The sequence below is a fragment of the Oncorhynchus mykiss genome, chromosome 6 (assembly GCF_013265735.2).
Source record: "Oncorhynchus mykiss isolate Arlee chromosome 6, USDA_OmykA_1.1, whole genome shotgun sequence".
In the NCBI taxonomy this organism is placed as follows: domain Eukaryota; kingdom Metazoa; phylum Chordata; class Actinopteri; order Salmoniformes; family Salmonidae; genus Oncorhynchus; species Oncorhynchus mykiss.
The window spans coordinates 78496224-78513604 of record NC_048570.1 but is presented as its reverse complement, the minus strand read 5'-3'; the positions used below and the strand labels follow the sequence as shown (position 1 = coordinate 78513604).

The window sequence follows — 17381 nt, the reverse complement described above, 5'->3', positions numbered from 1 at the left end:
CTCTGCCCAGCTGTCTTGTCCTGGACTGGGCTATTACTGTAACCATGGAGGCAGGCCATCCCACGAATACAAGGTGATTAATTCAGCAATACTATTTCAGTCAGTGGTTTTGAGATATGAGTCAGAGTTGGATTCATTTAATACCATTTAAAAACCTCTCCTGAACTGACATGAAATTGACCCCAACCCTGACATGAATAGGCGTACCAGAGCGTCTAACCGATCATTTTCTTTGATGCTTATCTTTGATGCAGTTGTTTTTTCCCTTCACTAAGTGACTCTTCCTCAATGCCTCATTGTCTCACATCAATGACAGGTAAATAAATATATCATGTATTTCACAACTAACTGCCTAATAACAGTTTGGTTCAGTGGAAAGGGATGTAGTATAGCTAACCCTTCACTGTGTTTTATAGGGAATAATTGTTGAGTGGGTGGCTTTGACCTTTATTTCTCCTCTTAATGGGCGTTTGTGTGTTTTGTTTTTGCGCTAGATTTATGGTGGGTGGGGCTGGGTGATTTACGACACTCTGACACTGTCGGCAGTGGGACCAGAGTGACTGACTGTACTCTGTGTGTGTTCCAGGTGATCCCATACAGTCTGGCCACCAGCCCGGGGAGCTGTACACACATATGCACGGATGCACATACATGCACATAAACACACACACACACACATATAAATGAATACACGCATACACGCATACACGCATACACGCATACACGCATACACGCATACACGCATACACGCATACAGACAGACAGACAGACAGACAGACAGACAGACAGACAGACAGACAGACAGACAGACAGACAGACAGACAGACACAATATCTCTGTTGCCTCCCCTGTGCTCTGGTGACCTGATTCTTGGCTGATATAGGAGTTCAACCCTGTTCAGTTCTCTTATCTGTGCTTTCTGTAACAGCCCCCCACACAAACCAGGACATCTATAGTAGGATATAACACACACACACACACACACACGAGGTCATCTACAGTAGGATATAACACACACACACGAGGTCATCTACAGTAGGATATCTGACCATTCCTGGAGCAATACATACTGTCAATTGAATATAGAGTTCAGAATATATAAATATGTCTAATGATATAGCCTATATAACTGCTGGGTGAGAAGAGAATGTGTTGGCTAGTGCGTTTTATGTTTTTCTCATACCACACCAACTAAATATTAAAACAAGAGCTAAGGAATAATTACTGTGTTATTATGCCATTGACAATTATCCCTGTATGGCCCAGGCCTTCTCCTCCTTCTTCTCCTCCTCCTCCTCCTTCTTCTCCTCCTTCTCCTTCTACTCCATGCTTTTAAGGTTGACAATATCTGAATAATTACTTCATGGTGTCACTTTCCCATAAAAGCAGCATCCATTCCTCCAGATCGATAGAACACAAGTACCCAGTATTACATTGGGATGTTGACACCCACACACACAGTGCTCTTTCATTATCTGTGTAACCTAAGATGATTAAATTCTTGTCACTAGAAGTTAAATTGGCCATTACCCATCTAAGATGAATTGGTCCTTAAATGTCCTATTTAAGAGACCTGACAGGAAGTGCATGGGGGGAGGAAAAAGTGCAAATACTCAGTGGTGTTGATAATTTATTTGTTGACAGATGGAGTCAAAATAACATTTAGCTGTGGACAAAAAGGAGGATCCTTCAAAAAATATGTACAGTATTTTGACAAACCCATTGTAAGCAGGAACAATAATATTATCTAATGTATGTGATGTAGCTAGTGATAGTGAAAATTCCTCGGTAAAGGGGACACATTACTTGCGTAAACTCCTCCCAGCCTTTTCGTAGTCGAGTAAGGGTCAATAAGCCGTTCTCATTCCCTGCATGGATCACATCAGTGGTAACTGCCATTGCTCATCATTTAACTTGACTTTAACCCTTAGTTTTCATTGTTATTCCTCAGTATACAATGTTGCATGCTACTCTCTCCTCCCAGCCCTCTTATTTGTCTCTTTTAAAACGCCCCATAGTCTCTATATTAAATCAAGCTGTCAGAGTGATTCCCTTGAGATGTTGGACTTGCAGCTTTTCCTTCCAGGTCAGTATGGCGGCCTCTCTTCCACGATCATGCCTTGGCATTCATCTTTTAACTGCAAATGTGTATAGGCTACTATTCAATTAAACCTTAAACGTTAAATGTATCTGTCATTATTTTTTATACAAAAGTTATTATGGTTTTATTACAGCCCAAAATATGCATTATTAGTTTGTATTTGGCTCTTTTGGTATTACACTAATTAGCGGAAGAATGATGCCAGCCACACACACCCCTTCTCGGTGTGGAACATTGGTAAGTCAAGTCTGGGCCACTGTAACCGGCGCGCTATACAGTACTGCTCCATTCACTTCGCACGGCCGCTGATGGGACTGGGACAACACGCTGGAATCTATCCAAACAGGACCTGCAATTCGATTTCACAAGTCCAACCAATTAGAGTGTTGCATCACACCTTGACTTATGTAAATTGTTTGGTGTATTCAATCATTCATGATGTGGTACAATGCCCTTCAGAAGAGTCCAGTTGCACTGAGTGACCAGGTAGCAACTAAATGCCCTCTGTTATTTTTAGACCGAGACAGTTGGCAGCAGTCCTTATTTTATCAAACACATTAATGAGAGGAGTCAATAAAACGTGAATTATATATATTATGCAAGTGTCCGCTGAACTAAAGACGCAAACACAGATGCAAATGCAAAGATAGGCTATATGACTGAATAAATGGATTGAAATCATTCGAGTAATTCTTTACTCCTCTAAAACATAACTATTCATTTTTTTGAATGGGATCAATTTATTGGTTGACAGGACTAGCTCAGAAAACGGGTTGTCATTCGGTTAGACCATATATTGTTGTAATGTTGAAATTCTGGAGTGTCTCTCTAGTTCGCAATTAATACATGTAATTTATTCCCTTTCTCAGTGTGTGTGTGTGTGTGTGTGTGTGTGTGTGTGTGTGTGTGTGCGCGCGCGCGCCTGCTCAGAACGCTCCCGGGAGCGGGTGTTAATAGTGTTTGTTGTGGTTCTGGTTTAACGCAATGGATAGACACGCCCATTGAAAAGCTGACAAAAGATCAACAACAGATACTACATAAATGTTGCACCATCTTAAGTTTTTCGAACGTTCCAAACTTTGCGTGCATGACTTTTCTTGAATGTTCTGTTTACACTGGCCAATCGTTTTCATGGAATTTTGTAAATCATGATTTTATATTTTCTTTTGCAATTAGTGATTAAATCATACAGGCCTTTACTGGCGCGGTTATCAGCAAGCTCAAATGGAAACGTAATAAAATAAATGTAAATATGCAATGGTCTTCTCCAGGCTGCCCTGTGCAAAGCAAAAATTAAAGCGAATTCAGGTTGATGTTATAGGATTATGTGATGGCTGTCGTGTGGTATTTTTTAAAAGTCTAATAAAACATGATTTCATATGATTAAGTTGTTTTTAATGTGGTAAGATATCAATAGATATGAGAAGTATAGGTTAAAATCCATCTGAAATTCAACCAATTCGACAGGATATCATGCAGTATTTTTGCTACGGCCTACTCTGAAATTCCTGCAAAGAAATAGGTCAGATTGACTAAGGTTTGATAAAGTTGACATGTTTATTTGACCTATGATCTCGCTTCGATTTTTCGATTGTGTTTGAAATAGCCTACCAATTCCAACAAAATGACCATAGGCCTATCCTTTTCCCACACTATTTTGCCCACTCTTAATTCACAATCCAAATCAAACATTCCAGGCATTTTGAGTGTATAGGGTTGAAATGTGTTTTACCTTAAAGTGAAGAATACAACTTTGTAAATGTTATGAATCTACAGTATAATAAATGTGTATCTAGGACATTTGTCTCTTGAAACTTTCCTCTCCAGGCTAGATGCACCAATATTGTTATTCCTCTGTCAGTAACTTCTGGTTATCTCCGGTTATCTCTAACAGGCAGCATTGTTTCCTGCAAAGTCTCTAAAACAGCTCAATTACACATCTATTATCTACCCATTGTCATTCAAACTTCCGATTTAGATACAGGTTTTTGTTTTTGGGTTTTCAGTTGTTTTAATTTCATTAGGAATGCAAATGTTTATGTATGTATGTATGTATGTATGTATGTATGTAGGTAGGTAGGTAGGTAGGTAGGTAGGTAGGTAGGTAAGTGTGTCCATATATAAGTATGATAATATTATTACAGTGTATACGCCCATGTGTGCTGGGAATCATGAAGATGCATGACACTATAATGAAATCAATCAATCAATAAATCGTAGGCCTAGCCAATAGTTGAGTTGAATTAGGATAGTGATGTTTAATACATATTAAATTAAATCTACAAGATATAGTTCCATTCATGAGTCTATTTTGATCCTGTGAAAGTATGGTCAGACATTAAAAGAATAAGTTAGACCCACTTTTAAACGGAATTTATAGCCAACTACAAATGGGATAATTAATAATAGTCTATACATTTCGTCTTAGTCTACTGTATTTGTTTTGTTAATTGTTCTTATTATCTCAAATTATTTGATGAGTGTTAACTAATTGTGTCCAGGTAGCCTAGTCTTTACGTAGCCCGGTTAAAAACACACAAAGGTACTTGGTCTGAGATGTCATTACTGAGACGTCTGACCCGTGCGTAATAACGCAATTGACTGAGTGGAATGAAAATAAACTGTGGCCAGATTAGGGTGGGTTTACGAGCTGGTCTCTCCCCTAAACTAGCTCTTTCCAAAGAGAGCAGTGGGTTTGTTGTGGCTTCATTCAATGTATCGTTTGCAGGTGATGCCAGGCGCAGATAAGAAGCCGCCGATCCTTGTTGGCTGTCTAGACTTGTGATTTAACCAGTGAAACTGGATTGATCACAACAAGAATTCGCCACTAGAAAGTAAATGACCAGAAGCCAATCCACCTTAATTCCAATCTCCCAGCCTCAGAAAAACGGTTATGTTAAGCATTAGGTAGGCTGCGCAAACCCTCAAATTGAGGGTGTCTTATTTACTTTCAAAATATATAATCATATTATTGTTCATTCCACATACAAATTTTAAGCTCCAATGTTTTTTAAAGTTAAAATGATGAAATAGCCTGCGTAAAAAATAACATATTAACATGATTATAAATATTTCCCCCAAATCAATAGGCCTATCAGATTAGCCTGATAATAGTCATAACATTCAACATTTATATGCAAATGCTTTCATTAATGGACCCTCAGTATTCGATCGTTGACGTTTTCATCCATCATTTTATATCGCAATTTTAACAGGCCTCTTTTTGCAGTGGTTTAAAGCCTAACTTATTCACCTTGTTAGCACAATTATTATTTTTGATAAATTCAGAAATATATTGGTGTTTTATTTGTTGCATATAGGCCTACACCTATGTGGTTTAGAAGCTCGGGGAACTGGGGGCCTATAAGGTTTGCGTGAAGCATACTCGTTTTGGGAATACCTTTGGTTGAAGGTTTTGATGTTTCTCGCTTAAATAACCACTGGTCAACTTGATGAACTGCATGCCACAGGCTGAGTGGGGGAACGGGGGTGTAAGCCTATCTTGGGAAATTCTACAAGAGTTTATGCAAAGACTGTGTACCTTAGACATTATAAAGATTTTAACAGTTTTATTTTTGATCAGTTATTAATTCCTTTATGAATCGTTGTCCTGACAATAAATAACAATAACTTACTTTTGTTAGAGAGGCTCAAACAACCTGCCCTCTTCCTATTAAGATAAAATATTTAACAACAAGAATCTGTTTTATATAATCTTCGGAAATCATGCTCCTTTTTAAGACAAACACACGAGTCTATGGGCTTGATAACGAAATAAATGTATCAAAAATCACATAAAGAAACCAAGACACGACATGTTCACAATGAATTGAAGAATGTCCATCTGGTTCGACATCAAATGGCTCCAATGTAATATGGAGGGGGGCTGTTTTGTAAATCCATCACGAGAATCTTCTATCTTCTTTCGGTTCATGCAACGAAGTTCGTTTTTGTTTTGTCACTGATATCCTCAAAAATGCTGAACTGTCTTAAGAAGAAGGGCTTTCGTACGCGTTGCTTTATAGTGCCGTTAGGTAATTGTTCAAAATTGAGAATATGTCATTTTCCTCTCCATGTCCGAAACGACTCCTCTGTCTTTAGGACGCTGTGATGAGCTGGTCACATGCAGGGGACCGGGGACAGGGGCGGGAACATGCTAGGCCTGGAACCGAGGCTGGTGGCCCGGTCTCACGTCTCCACGGGACTGGGTACCATGCTGTTCGGGGTGTCGGGTAAGTGCGATGACAGAGAAGTCACGTCGCTGCCGGAGGAGTTTCCCAATGAACCCGATTCCGAGAAAGACACCTGTAATGTGCAAAGACAGTGATGTCAAAATAAATCTGTCCTGGCTCTGTTTAGGCTACACATTTTGCCACTTCTGACGTTGAAATGTGCCATTTAACGTTATTAATTATACATTTTAAGTTGATGACATTAAAGTTAAGAAAAAACTAAGAAAACGTCGTCATCTAAATTAATGTGTGTATGTGTGTGTGTGTGTGTGTTTGCGCGCGTGCGTTCGTGTGTATGTGAGAGAGTTTGAATGTGTGTTCGTGCGTAATTACGCGTACCCACATGTGCACCTACATTAGCATGTAAGTATAGAATACCCCAGTGTGTCTCCTCTCTCTTACCAGTTGTTGAAAGGCCGGCTGGTCCAGATCACTCTGCAGGGCGAACTCGCTGAGGGCCTTCCAGGGAGGCTGGTAGGTCTGCACCTCCACCGAGTTACCCTGCACCGTGTTGTCGTGTCTGATAGGGCTTCTGGCAACCAGAGGCGTACCTGTGAGCCCCTGTAGACTCTGATACGAGATTAGAATAGGAAATCCAAATTAAATCTACACTTTGGTAGAGGAAGAAAACCATCAAATTCCCAGATCAGAATGTCAGGATTTTCTTCTGTAGTCTTTGCTTTCCAATACAGGTCATGCACAATTGAATTCTTGATTAATTATTTATTGGCAGGTTGAATACAGAAAAACAATAATGAAAGAACAGCTAGTGGAAATGACCGGCCTCGGACCAAGGGTTATTCAAGTGTGGCACTGGTCAAATCATTCCAGAGAAACGAATTATTTGCATTTAAGAGGTAACCATTTGGCCACAAGTACTTCTTTGCGGACCAACCTGGACTCAAGGGTAGACGTAACATAGTAAACGAAAATCTTGGAGACTTATATTAGTATGATATGCACGTTTGGTATGGTATTAATTTGTGGATGTCTATCATCCATTTCGTATAAAATGTTACGAATTACAATTCGTATGATATGTTACAATTGCAATTCTTATATCCCGGATTTTCGTTTACTATGGTATGTTTAGTCTATGAGACCAGCCTGTGCTGACATACCTCAACTATCGCAAAAATGTAAGGATTCAACGATGAACCAAACATAAAGAAAAAGTAATAGGCTAATAGAAGTATACAAAATGTTTCCGAGGTTAACTTACGAAGATGCTTACAGTCTTATCACTGTGTTGCTGCTGCTGAAGTTGCTTCATGAGAATAGATCTCTTTTTGTCTTTGCATCTTTTATTCTGGAACCAAACTCGAATAACCCTTGGGCTGAGGCCGGTCATTTCCACCAGTTGTTCCTTCATTAGCGCATCTGGCCGCGGATTGGCGTTGTAGCAGGTCCGTAACGTGTGGAGCTGCTTCTCGTTCAAAACGGTTCGCACTCGTGTTGTCTTCTCTGACTGCTTGTGGACGTGGTTTCGGTGTGGTGCCCGTACTGTCACCGGCTCTGCTGAAGAGAGGCGGAATTATATTTAATAAAAAAGGAAATTAACTAAAGTTTGAATTATATTGTTATTATTGTTATTGTTATTATTAATTATTATTATAGTCTATGCAAATGCGTTTTTTTCCTGGAGTATGTTTCTTGCTACATGTTATATAGACCGTTAATTTATCTTATTAATCTAAAATGTAACTTATTCAACTCTTGCCATGCGTTATAATATATATATATAGAGAGAGTACGTGTGGATGGAGAGACTGTTATCGTAAATATATATATATATATATATATAACGATAACAGTCTCTCCATTCACACGTACTCCATTTGATCTTGGTATTCCCCCCTAAAAATACATCGCCCATATTGAGCAACAATTATGTCTAGGCCCCAATGACAATGTAATTCTAAAAGCATGTAAGCTTTATTGCATTATAGTTCAATAGGCTACAGATTCCCATCCGCGCACTATGACACACTCCTTGTTTATGTCATGCATTACGTTTTTGTTAAATTTAAAAGGAATAGCCAATTAACTATTACAACAGCAACTGTGTGTAGGCCTACTCGTTCATTTCTATCTACTACAATTATTTAATTTTCACATTAAGAGATTATCTGTAAAATCGTATTTATTGTTACCCAGATGATCCTGATAGGCCTTTTATTTTATTTATTTTACCTTTATTTATCTAGGCAAGTCCTGATAGGCCTAACGTCAAGGAGTAGGGATTAGCCTAATCTTTGAAGTTATTATAGCCTACTGTATTTGTATTGTGGGTCAACACTATTAAATAGTAATGTAAATATCAAATATCAAATATCAAAATCCTTAAAAAAATCCAACGCCACTTATGTTCAAAATCTATCCATTTTAAAAGCTTGGTATGAAAATGAAATCATATCTCAGTGATTTTCCATGGAAAAGTTTAAAGGTCAGTCTGATATTGGTCGCCCATTGCCTAATATAGCCTAGTTATTGACATTTTAATGACTCAAAGCTTGCATCTGATTTTTTTTCTGGAGTCTACCGATCGGTATGATCATAAAATTAGGCCTATCGATAATTCTAGGAAATATATTGAGAACTATTATTATCAGGCTATTATTATGATCATTAATCTAACAATGAATATCATAATTCTGATTAAGATGATTGCCTCCATATTATTATCATTATTATTATTATTATTATTATTATTATTATTATTGTTGTTGTTGTTCTTCTTATTATTATTACAGAAGTCAGTGGTGGTGTTGTTTTGGATGTGCAACTGACCTGCTAAGTGTAGTGATCTGTTGGAGTGGATATGTCCGGGGCTGATTGGGCTTCCGGCAGAGCTCCGCTCCATTAGTAAACTGTGGTCCGCCCGACACAGCAGCTCCTCGTCCCGGAGAGAGAACTCATCCCCCGGCAAGAGCTGCCTGCTGCACACGGAACATCTGAAACACTCGATGTGGTACACGTTGTCCCGGGCTCGCATCACCAAATCACTGCTGCTGAATCCCAGGTTACATTTTGCACATTTTATTCCAAATAACCTGCAAAAAACAAAAAAATGTATTGAATTAAACAACAACTTCTAACAGCATTTTGATTTGTTGTTACTACAGTTTTTATTCCAAGTTTGACATTACTAGGTCTACTTCGAACGTCAGAAACAAGGCTAAGATAGATATTACTGTGCATTGTTTAGCCAGGATCCAAGTATAAAAGCTAACTTATACGAACTATTTTAATTGTAGAAAAGCGATGAACTACAGATACATTTAGCATTGAATTACACTGACTGAGCACACTTTTTTTTATAAACCTTCCAAAACAAGGATATTTGTATTTTTAGGCCTAAAAAGCCTCTGTGATTTAGGTACAAGTCTTGCATGTATATGGATATACAATATATACATTTGTAGGCTACCTCCTCATTCACACCAACGTTAAAATACATTCAATCACTAACAGATTATTTCCAAAGAATTTCAATCCCTACCTTACATAATCTCTTTTGCAATAGGTTTTTCCGTCCCGTACGAAGCAAGTGCATGTCTCATCCAGGTACTGGTTGCACTCTGCACACTTCAGGCAGGCTGCATGCCACTCCAGGTCCGGGGAAACTCTCAGAATGTACTGGTCATGTATCTGACTTCCACAGCCTACACACATCGCGAATCCGGACTTCTCTGCAGAGAGCACAGACATTGTAACCATTCTTTCCCATGTACACAGTTAATGACACCTTAAATCACACTTTTTTGAGAGCCACTGGCCTACATGTCACTTCTTCGTCTTAAATGGTCTTATACAGAGCGAAATACTCCCAGTTTCTCACTGTATTACATTCCAATGACTAAAACCTGTTCTGAAATTACGCACAATCGTTTTAAAATAAATGTAAAATAAAATTAACTATAAACAAGAAAAAGTACGCATTATGGATAACAAACAATACCAATACGAATATATTATATTTGCTTTATGCAAATAAATATATGAAATACGATGGCATTTGAATGCGATAATAGAATATGTTTTAATTTCAGAGGCTACGATTTGTAGGGTAATCTACAACACTGGGAAAAGCGGATAAAAATACATGCAAAAAAATGGCACTTACTTTTGGAATGATCCCCCATATCACCCAAGAAAGAAGAGTTGAAAATAATATCCACCATACAGGAATGATGACGGGATTGCGATAAGATGCAGAAAAGAAGTAAGAAGGAGAAGAAGAGGAGAAAGGAGGGAGGTGAGTAGCCTGTGCCTGGCTGTCTGATAACTTCAGTTCGGACTGTGGGACGGCCCCGGGAAGAGGCGCTGCAGTGTCCCACACGCTCTCTGACGTCACGCGCAAAACTGGACAGCCATTCGTCCCACATAACATATTCCCACTGTCATATCAAGTCTCACTAGAGATTTTAAAGAATTAGATAGTTCAAAATGTTTATTTATTTTGAAACAGTTGGTTTTTTGTTGGAATGCAATAGGTAATTCTAAGGTATTTTGGGGCTTGGATATTTGCCCACGTTTATGGTGAGCTTTTTTGGTTGATGCATTATTTCCTGACAATTACTGTTAATTATTTTAAATCTGTACACTTTTATTAGGCCTACATTGGAATTGGAATTAGCAGGAGTAAGCAGTAAATTGCATGTTTTTCCTGGGACAGAGGAGAATGCACAGAGACAACCCGTCATGACACCTGACACCATGTGAATCAGTTCACCCATCTACTCGAGAACAACAAGGACACCTACTGGAGGAACATTAGAAGTACAATTTGACTGCCTCATGACAGGACAGGAGAGCAGCGCAGTGAGCCACTCTAGACTGGTACCTGATTTTTAGGTTTAGTAAAATGTATCCACAAAGTTTCTGTATTGAATTTGTTCTATTTCATAAATCAAATTAATACAATGTAGGTAGGTTCCTTTCATTGTCTCGGAATTTTGGAGTATTGGGCTCTCATTATATAATTCCAGATAATTCACAGGTTTATTTATGACGTTTTGATTGCCATATTTTACATCAGCCTGTATTTTTCCAATTAAATATAAAAGTTTATGTCTATGGATGGAATGGAATGCTTACATCATGTATTTTATAGCCTACATTACATGCATTCTCAAATCCCTGGTCTTTTGCACTTTAAAAGGGCCTTTGAATTCATAATGAAATGATTAGGTAGGGCTATTCTCTGAGTTCACTGTTTAAAGTGAAAGAGACGTGGAGAGATCAGACTACATTGTTCTTGCGAGATACAAGAGTGGAGAATTAACTGATGCCTCTCAACTGTCACTTTGTTTAGATCAAGACAAATAGCTAGCAAGATTTTAGCTGATTACTGTAGGTTATAAAATACATGATGTAAGCATTCCATTCCATCCATAGACATAAACTTTTATATGTCGACAACGTACTTTCACTCTAATTTGCAACGCACTGTTAGCTACATACATTGTAGCTATTAACGGTTATCGTGTCTGAGTAGATGGAGCATGAAACTGATCCACATTTTGGCAACATAACTAACTACAGTACAGTGTGTCACCTGACTCGGGTTAAACTAAACTAGCAAGTGATTTTGTTATCTTGGAGGACAAAACACACAGTTGACCTGACATGGCTATAGCCTTCCTTTTGTTGTTCGACAAACGTATTTCATATTGCCTTTATTCCCTGTCGTGCACAGTGTGTTTTATATTGACCATTGTACACACTACTGTTTACACTTAACTTGCTAGAGCCAGTCTGATAATGTGCCCTAAGCCCGCTGTCTAGTTTATCATTCAAGATCAAAATAGTAATTATTGACAATCATCTTCTTTATAAAGCAGTTTCATAATGGAGATTGGTAGTGTTCTCTCCTGCAGCCCTGTCTGGTCCAAAGGTTTCAGATTTACTCTGGTAATAGCAGAGCACAACAACAAAGCCATCACACTGTGTTCATTACTGCTGCCAGCAAGGCGGGAGGAGAGGTCACCTGCCTGGTGGCTGGAACCAAGTGCCAAGGTAGGACTGTCACTGCAATGCCCCACAGAGGTGGCAACCCCTCTTATCTGGAGAGCTACCGGTGTGCATGCAACTTTTTTAATTGAATCTTTATTTTACCAGGTTGGTCTCATTGAGATTATTTCTTTTGCAAGAGAGACCAGGCCAAATTTTGCTCCAACCCTACACTAATGCACCTAATTTCAGCTAATCATGATTCTGGTGAGTAGAATCAGGTGTGTTTCAGGAAGGCTGGAGCAAAAACCTGCATACACCCAGCTCTGCTGGAGGATGGTTGGCTGCTCCTGCCCTAACAGCTGTTTAGTCACACATCAATGGAAGTTATGTTTTAATGTGATATTTTGTACATATGTCACCCTTGTGCAGTACAATGTAGCTCTTTCATGATATACAGCTGGCTGGTATGGTTATCTCTTTATTTCATGCGTCCTCCTATTTCATGCGTCCTCCGATACACAACCTAAACAAGCCGCACTGCTTCTTAAAACACAGCGCGCATCCAACCCGGAAGCCAGCCGCACCAATGTGTTGGAGGAAACACCGTACACCTGGCAACCTTGGTTAGCGCGCACTGCGCCCGGCCCGCCACAGGAGTTGCTGGTGCGCCCCACAGACCTCCCGGTTGCGGCCAGTTACGACAGAGTCTGGGCGCGAACCCAGAGTCTCTGATGGCACAGCTGGCGCAGCAGTACAGCGCCCTTACTGTTGGAATGATGGAATGACATGATACTTCCTTTTGGTCTAAATATGTACTTTAACCCTGGTCCTCTTTTCTCCATACAGAAGAATTGACTCCTTTGATTCTTGCTTCCCAGAAGCAGTTCATCTGTGCAGGAGCTTCTGCTTTTGGGAAGGTGAGTTACTGACTGTAACACAACAGTGTTCACATGTCTGCATTTCCCCCATTTTATTAATAGCTATATAATGATCAAATCCTTCCTTATCATGGGAAGTTTATTTTATTATGTAATGTATCCAGACATGCATGAAATCTATCATCTTTTATCACATTTATCATCATTTTTAAACATTATGCTTTAATGCTTCTGAAAGTTGTTTTTTTCCTTCCAATTTTACCCAGTAAGTGTAGTACTACCCCTCAATTACTACCCCAGTAATCTGTCATTCTGCAATAGAACTGTCAACTTGCTGATCTAATGGTATTTCTGTTGAATTAGGATGCATTAAACAATATCTTATGTATTGTAATCCAACTCATATTGACTGAGGCTGGGTTGTCTGGTCTCGGTTTCCCTGAGTAGATGAATGTGTTTTAGATGATGCATCCTAATACTGTCTGGTCTCGGTTTCCCTGAGTAGATGAATGTGTTTTAGATGATGCATCCTAATACTGTCTGGTATTTGATTGAATTTCTTTTACTAAAAACATCATCAGCGATCATTTGTCAAATATGACTTTGAATTCCATTGTCCATCATTGGGCTAAACTTCACACAGTTTTGTATCTGAGTCTCCGTAGCCCAAGCTAGTTTTATCCAACTCACAGAGGGCAGTTTGTATCCGTCATGGTACTATAGCATTATTGACATCATCTACTATAAACTGTTTCTGTAGGGACACATTATTTGTAATAGTTTCAATTTGGTCTTTATTGTACTATTGTACCAAACTTTGCCAAGTCCTTAAAATGTTGAGAAACATTCCAATTTTAAAACAATCAACCTCCCCATCACCTCTCTGTGTCCTGAGAGATCCACAGGGTGATATTGTTGAATTAAAGAATATAATCTCAATACTGTATTATGCTCAACAGAATCTCCTTCCCAGAGTGTCAGCCAAGCTGGATGTTGTAACTCTCTCTGACATCACAGAGGTCAAATCTCAAGACACCGTCGTTAGAACCATTTACGCTGGTGAGATTCCTGTTGTAATATATTTTATAATTAACAACTATTCCATTGAGGTATAAAATGACCCCAAATATTTTGTAAGCACACTAATTATTATGCATTACAACATAGTTTCTTATCGCTGCAGGCCTGTTCTTAGCACTACCTATAATGCATACGTAAACAGCAGAATAAATGATTGGATAGATTTCAGTATTGGTGTAGTGCTCTGCTAATGGGCTGGGGTCAAGGGTTAAATGGAGATGATTGTTCTATATTCATTAGTAAAGTGATGAGGCTATAATAGTTCATGTTGTTGTTGTTTCTGACCTCTTAATGACTACAGAGATCCACCCTAGTCATCCCAGCTGTCAGTCTGAAAGCCTAAAAGCCTCCCTGAAGAAGAATAAGCTCAGATCATATTTTGATTGGGCACATTATAATCATAAAATATAGATGGGTCTGATTTAAAATTATCCACTTAAACTTTGGCAAGAGCCTGACTCTTCCTGGTTGGAAATTCAGTGGGGGTTTTTAACCATTTTGCTGCTGCATTTTTGCCAGACCAAGGTCTTACACGTGGATGTTTTGGTGTTGTCAGACAGTCCAATTAGTAATACACAATGCATATACCAGGAACCGCCCTAGCTTCATACAATGCAAATTCTTACAATGCAAATAATTACAATGCAAGTCTGTTCTTTCATGTTTTTAATTATTACTGTGAACATTTGTCATTGTATTTTATAGAATTGCCTGAATTTCATTGCATGTAAAACCCAAAAGCTTTATTAGATCCCCACATTTTTTAAAAGCTTTTTCTTATATTGAGGGTTTTTGCTCTGAGAATATATCTTAATTTAACAAAGCAAACACATTGTATGTGGTGTTACTTTACGTGGTATCTGTACTACAGGTAATGCCCTGGCCACAGTGAAGTGCAATGAGAAAGTCAAGGTGTTCACAGTGAGGGGAACTTCCTTTGAACCTGCTGCTGTGGAGGGAGGCAGTGCTGCTACTGAACAGGGTACAGTACTCCTCCATTACACTGTTGACAGCAGCGCCACTCAGTAACCTTTCTCTGTCTCTCATCATAACAGTGATGTTTTCAATACCTGATTATGGCTCCCGAGCTGCATATTCAGATGCAAGTGTAAAGAATATATTGCACATTTAAATTGGCTGCGTTTTGAGATAGATTTTTTGTTATGTCTGTCCGTTCTGTTGCAGTTGCCTCGCCCTCTCCTGCGGGGATGTCAGAATGACTTAAGCAGAGCCTGACCAAGAGCGTGGTAGTGGTAGTGTCCGGAGGTAAGGGCTTAGCTTTACACTGTCTGACTGCTTCAGCCAATGTGTCATTCACATTCCCTGGCCTCTCATTCTGTTAGGTCATTGTGACCAAGCACTTGATTTCTTTGTCCCATTAGGACGAGGGCTGAAGAGCGGTGTGAACCTCAAACTGCTGTACGACCTCGCTGACAAAATGGGTGCTGCAGGTATAAATAACCATGTGTGTGTACATCAGAGAGAAGGAGAGAGATAATCTTTGAGAGTGAGTGGGTGCATGTGTGAGGGTCAGTGGAAAGTGTGTGAGTGTGGTCTTCATGTGGTCAGTTGTCTGTGTGTAACTGCGTGGTATGATCATGTGTATTAATAACCTGCTGTATGTTGTGAATGCAGTGGGGGCTTCCAGAGCTGCTGTGGATGCTGGCTACGTCCCCAATGACATGCAGGTTGGCCAGACTGGCAAGATTGTAGCACCTGTAAGTGATACAACACACACCCTTTTATTGTCTCTGTTATTTCACTGTGTCACAGCAGAAACCAACGTACAATATTTCTTAGTGAGCAACCTGACAAGAAAATAATAACATAACTTTAATAAATTGTATATGATTGTTTCAGTTTTTCAGCATCACACTATCATATTAAATGTTCTGTAAAATTATATTTTAATTGAGGTATTTTGGATTACAAATGTAATTATGTTTGGTCTTGTTGAATGACTTTTGCTGACCTTCATTAGTCTCCAGTGCATTCGGAAAGTATTCAGATCCCTTAACGTTTTCCACATTTTGTTACGTTACAGCTTTATTCTAAAATGGATTAAATCGTTTTTTCCCCCCTCATCAATCTATACACAATACCCCAAAATGACAAATCAAAACAGGTGTTTAGACATTTTTGCAACTGTATATACACTACCGTTCAAAAGTTTGGGGTCACTTAGAAATGTCCTTGTTTTAGAAAGAAAAGCACTTGTTTTTGTCCATTAAAATAACATCAAATTGATCAGAAATACACTGTAGACATTGTTAATGTTGTAAATGACTACTGTAGCTGGAAACAGCAGATTTTTTAATAGAATATCTACATAGGTGTACAGAGGCCCATTGTCAGCAACCATCACTCCAAATCAAATTTTATTTGTCACATACACATGGTTAGCAGATGTTAATGCGAGTGTAGCGAAATGCTTGTGCTTCTAGTTCCGACAATGCAGTAATAACCAACGAGTAATCTAACTAACAATTCCAAAACTACTACCTTATACACACACGTGTAAAGGAATTAAGAATATGTACATAAAAATATATAAATGAGTGATGGTACAGAACGGCATAGGCAAGATGCAGTAGATGGTATCGGGTACAGTATATACATATGAGAAGAGTCATGTAGGGTATGTAAACATATATAAAAATGGAATTGTTTAAAGTGGCTAGTGATACATGTATTACATCAAGATGGCAAGATGCAGTGGATGATATAGAGTACAGTATATACATATGAGATGCGTAATGTAGGGTATGTAAACATTATATTAAGTAGCATTGTTTAATGTGGCCAGTGATACATTTTTCATACATTTTTACATTATTAAAGTGGCTGGAGTTGAGTCAGTATGTTGGCAGCAGCCACTCAATGTTAGTGGTTGCTGTTTAACAGTCTGATGGCCTTGAGATAGAAGCTGTTTTTCAGTCTCTCGGTCCCAGCTTTGATGCACCTGTACTGACCTCGCCTTCTGGATGATAGCGGGGTGAACAGGCAGTGGCTCGGGTGGTTGTTGTCCTTGATGATCTTTATGGCCTTCCTGTGAAATCTGGTGGTGTAGGTGTCCTGGAGGGCAGGTAGTTTGCCCCCGGTGATGCGTTGTGCAGACGTCACTACCCTCTG

The 17381-nt window shown here is 39.0% G+C and overlaps 1 protein-coding gene and 1 pseudogene across 5 annotated transcripts; one reads left to right on the top strand and one right to left on the bottom strand.

Annotated features, from left to right (window-relative positions):
* Nucleotides 1-1620: 1620 nt before the first annotated feature.
* LOC110526639 (insulin gene enhancer protein ISL-3) lies at nucleotides 1621-10655 on the bottom strand. 5 transcript variants are annotated; one of them, XM_021607782.2, is made up of 6 exons: nucleotides 10460-10655; nucleotides 9836-10025; nucleotides 9124-9386; nucleotides 7568-7848; nucleotides 6736-6903; nucleotides 1621-6406 (listed from the first exon to the last, which is right to left on the bottom strand). In XM_021607782.2, exons 1-6 carry the CDS (start codon nucleotides 10515-10517, stop codon nucleotides 6290-6292), a joined length of 1077 nt encoding a protein of 358 aa, XP_021463457.1. In that variant the 5' UTR covers nucleotides 10518-10655; the 3' UTR covers nucleotides 1621-6289. The 5 variants fall into 5 exon arrangements, with proteins under 5 accessions (XP_021463457.1, XP_021463454.1, XP_021463456.1 ...); XM_021607779.2 differs by having other exon boundaries at nucleotides 7556-7851; nucleotides 10460-10654; XM_021607781.2 differs by having other exon boundaries at nucleotides 7568-7851; nucleotides 10460-10654.
* LOC110526971 overlaps nucleotides 10546-17381 on the top strand; it is a 19118-nt pseudogene continuing 12282 nt past the window's right edge.